The 4,746-nt window shown below is 39.5% G+C and overlaps 1 protein-coding gene across 1 annotated transcript; it reads right to left on the bottom strand.

The window, feature by feature from the left end:
- Positions 1 to 3,790: 3,790 nt before the first annotated feature.
- LOC125829333 (uncharacterized) lies at positions 3,791 to 4,363 on the bottom strand. Its single transcript, XM_049508570.1, has one exon. The coding sequence runs from the start codon at positions 4,361 to 4,363 to the stop codon at positions 3,791 to 3,793; it is 573 nt and encodes a 190-aa protein (XP_049364527.1).
- Positions 4,364 to 4,746: the final 383 nt, after the last annotated feature.

Below are 4,746 nucleotides of genomic sequence, written 5' to 3'. Positions count from 1 at the left end.
TCTACGCGGTGTGTTGGACTCCGAGGATTTAACAACCTAGTGCTCTGATACCAAGCTTGTCACGACCTAAGCCTAGGGCCTAGACGTGACATGGCGAATGAGGAACCTGAAGGAACCCCAAACAAGCCTCTCAAACTTGTCATCACACTTCATCGGTCGGGAAAGTACTTTCAACATTAATTAACGGGAAATAGGGACTAAGGGCAAACCATTTCAAAATGACCTCATAGAACAAGAGTCAAGCTCATTTACAAAATGCTTGTCCAACGCACGCCTCTACATACATAGATAGGACGGGGCCATGATATACTACCGACTCCCCTCATAGTCAAAATACAATTGCAAGCTAAAGCCTCAAAACATAGGAGTAGGAAACATAACATAGCCCTCGAATCATTGAGGACTCACCAACAACTCGGATAAGCACCGTACTGGCCACGTGAATGGAGAAAAGGATCAAGAGTAGCTCCGGTCCCTACATGGTGACATCATGTAGGCAAAATATGCGTTAGTACTTGGAATGTACTAAGTATGCGGGGTGCAACACAACAATAGACAAGGACACAATCGAAATACAAGAAATAGTTTCATAGGCATTATGAATAACAATATGAGGATGCATGATCAAAGTGAAGTCAAAACATGTTTAAGTAAATCTATACTAATAGTAGATATCATATGTGTATGTATGATCCAACCAATCTATAACCCTAACTTAGGATGAGGGATGCCGTTCACACCCGGACACCCTGGTGGCAAGGTATAAACCCCTCACATGGTTGATGTTGGTCACACCCCAAGCATCCTAGGTGGTGAGATATAAACCTCTCACATGGTTGATGTTGGTCATACCCCAAGCATCCTAGGTGGTGAGATATAAACCTCTCACATGGTTGTCCGGTTCTTTTCCCCCGGACCGGGCATGGTCATGCAACACTTTATATAGGAAATTCCCATTAGGCTCTAATGCAATCTCACGTATGGAATGAACATATACACAAGCTTAGTTTGTCATCAACACATCTCTGGATTTCCATACATCTCATAACTCAAGCTTTAAAACATCGATTCATCAATTCTCCATAGTTGGACATTTTGTCAAACACCTTGAAGGCATGTAATGGAATCAAAGAGCATGGAAAATAGGGTAATAATTATGCAGCCAAACCAGTGAACAACCTACAACAACACCTTTTTAACACCCACAATACCACATGAAAATCTCCACATCCATTCCAAATTTAGATTCAAGTTCTAGAGTCACAACATGCTCAAAACAATCACTTTTCATGTTTAAAATTCAATGTGCAGGAAATTATTACAAAGAACAAGACTAATTTATAAATCTTAACTTAAACCATGAATTAGTGAGTAGAATAGAGTCTAGGCACTATGAGTGGAAGGACCCATGAGTTCAACACCACATACCTTGAGTTCTTATGAAGGTCTTGAGAGTGTCTTCAATGGAAGCTTGGAACTTGGAGCAAGAGTCTCTTCAATCTTGAGGAAGGTTTTGGATTAGGGTTCTTGAGAGAACTTGAGAGAAAATGTGTCTAAGTATGGGAGAGGTGTTTTGGGAAATGTTTTAGAGATGGGAATTGAACTAATGGTATATAGGAAATAACATATGCCCTTTGGAAGAATGGTCCAACACTTAGAAAAAAAAATGAGGCGGGTGAACAGTAAAAATGCTCATTGGAAATTGCCTTTTCTGCCGGACAGATTTTACGAAAATGAGCATAACTTCTTCGTCCGAACTCTGAATGAGGTGAAACGAAGTGCGTTAGGTAGCTAACTCTAATGGCTTTCCATGGATATGTTATTGGCCACCCAATAATTTGTGTGCTAGGAGATATGACCCTCCAAAGTAGACCCTCGAAAAAGGCTTCACTTGGAAATTTCGGATTTTGATACGGTTGCTCTAAAATTTGGGTTAGACCCATTTCCCACTCAATTTGACCCCCTAAACATGAATATGAAGTCGGATTTTCAAAAAACGAAACAGATTTTTTTTTATATAGATAAACAAGTTTCCGGTAACTTGCGAAGCACATTTTTAAGAACCTTTTGGGTCATTTCGGCCATATGGCTTTGTTGATGATGCTCTTCGGGCCTTTATGTCTAATAATTTCCCAAGCTGATGAGCAAGAGAATAGACCATCGACAGTGAGTTTCCAGATTGCCTTGTCAGGGATCTGTTCTTAATAATGAATGGGGAAGCTAAAGATTTTTGGGACCAAAAGAGGGGGCACCCATTGCCTCACCATAGTCTCATTCCTTGTTCCCCCTACCAGAAATTGAGAAATTTTGGTGGTGTTAAGACTAGTAACATGAGTGCAATAAGAGGCTAGGGGGCCTTCTCCCAACCAACCATCCCACCAAAAGGAGGTATTACCCGAATTGATCTTCCATTTGATTTGAGTCTCGAAAATACCTTTGTTCCTCATCATAAAGTTCCAGATCAAGGATTGTCCTGTATCTAGCTTTTTGTCCACCGGATGAGCCCTTTGACAATATTTAGCTCTAAGAAACTGCCCCCATAATGTTAGTTTACTTCTGAAAATCCACCATTGCTTAATTTGAAGAGAGGTGCAAATATCTTTAAGTTTTCTTACTCCAATACCTCCTTCGTCATAAGGTAGACTCAATTTATCCCAAGAAGCCCAATGATATTTCCTTTTTTCCTTATCCCAGCCCCAAAAGAAATCATCTATAGCTTGCTTCATATATCTTATGGTGGTTTTAGGAGGAGAAATAGCTGACATAGTATGTATGGGGATTGATTGGAGAACATGTTTCACCATAGTGGCTTTGCCCCCAAAGCTTAACATTCTAGATTGCCATCCGGAAATTTTCCTTGTAATTTTAGCCACCAAATCAGAGTAATAAATAATTCTCTGGCCTCCAATGTATAGTGGACAGCCAAGGTAAGTAATAGGGCTAACTTTCTGATTGAAACCAGTGACTTCTCTGATCATTGCAATGTTCTCTTGAGGAGTATTTTCTGGAACCATGAAGTGACTTTTTTCCTTGTTTATAAGCTAGTCAGATACTAATTCATAAGTGGAAAGAGTCTTCATGATCATCTGAAGGGTATCCCTGGTAGTGGAGGAGAAACTGATGATGTCGTCTGCAAAACTTAGGTGATTAATTTGAGGTCCCCTGATCTCCATCTGAAAGTTTTTGTATCTCCGATGATGATGAAGCATATTGAGCATCCTAGAGAGTATTTCAGATCCTAAAATAAATAGGGATGGGATAGTGGATCTCCCTGTTTGAGCCCTCTGGTGAAATGAAAGAAACCATGTCTAACACCATTAATAATCACAGAGTACCAATTGTTGCTCATAGTTCTCCATACTAGATCAATAAACATTTCTCCAAAACCCATTCTTCTCAGAACTAAACAAGTGTAAGACCAAGACACTCTATCGTATGCCTTGGTCATATCTAGATTAATTACCACATTGTCACCTTCATTGGGTTTTTTAATGCCATGAGTGATTTCCTGAGCAAGCATAATATTCTCAGATATGCTCCGTCCCTTAACAAAGCCAGATTGGTTTTCAGAAATAAACTGAGGTAAAATAGGGGCTAGTCTGAGACATAACAGCTTGGAGATAATTTTATTGGAAAAATTACTCAAACTGATGGCTCTGAATTCATTGAACTTGTTGGGGTGCTCAACTTTAGGAAGTAATACCAAACAAGCATGAGACATAAACTTAGGCATAGTATATCCACAGAAGAAATATTGGACAGCACTCAACACATCTTCTTTGATAATTTCCTAGCAATGTTGATAAAATTTTCCTCCAAAACCATCTGGACCAGCAGCAGAATTTGGGTTCATGGAGAACACGACTTGAGTCAATTCTTCCTGAGTAGGCATCTGGTGGAGTGTCTGATTTTGTTCTTCTGTTACCATTCTAGGGATGCAGTGAAGAATTTCTTCCCTGATCCTGTCATCATGACCTGAGAACATGTTTTGGAAGTAGTCATAGGAAACCTTAGCAATGTTTTCTTCCCCTTGTATCCAAGTATCTTCAGCAGTACAGATCTTGTGGATGAATAGCTTTCTCCTCCTACCCCTCATTATGGAGTATAAATATTTAGAATTAGTATCTCCTTCCTTGAACCATTGGAGTTGAGTTTTCTGTTTGAGGATGGAAGCTTCCAATTTAAGATACTTGATATATTGAGCATTAATAAGATGAAGCTTGGATCTATTTTCTTCAGTGTTTTGATGTATGACATCTTCTTCAGCAGCTTTGACTTGCTCCTCAAAATTAATAACATTAGAGAAAATATTGCCATATTCCTTCTTGGACCAAGTACTTAAAGTGGAAGCTAATAATTTCATCTTTTGATGCAGTCGCCACATAGGATTCCCAAAGATCTAGTTCTGCCAACACCCTTTAACAATATCTAAAAAATTTGCATTTTCTGTCCAGCAGTGAAGGATTTTAAAATACTTGACTCTGTTTTCAGATCGAGCTTCCATTTCCATGAGTAGTGGACAGTGATCAGAACCAACAGAAGGGAGGTGAGTGATGGTAGTTTGGGGCATGAGCTCCAGCCACTTATCATTGACCATAGCTCTGTCCAGCCTTTTCCACACTCTGGCCTCTGCTGCCCTCTGATTACACCATGTATAATGTTGACCACTATACCCAATATCCATTAATCCGCTTGCCTCAATAATGCTAATGAAATCTAGACTTTTGTTCATATTGTAAGGTATAC

This window comes from Solanum verrucosum, unplaced genomic scaffold (genome assembly GCF_900185275.1).
Source record: "Solanum verrucosum unplaced genomic scaffold, falcon-dt-bn FXZP01000157.1, whole genome shotgun sequence".
Taxonomy (NCBI): Eukaryota; Viridiplantae; Streptophyta; class Magnoliopsida; order Solanales; family Solanaceae; genus Solanum; species Solanum verrucosum.
This window is presented reverse-complemented; position numbering and strand designations above follow the sequence as displayed.

Coding starts and splice junctions, on each gene's coding strand:
- LOC125829333 (XM_049508570.1), bottom strand. CDS start 4,363: ATGAAATTATTAGCTTCCACTTTAAGTACTTGGTCCAAGAAGGAATAT.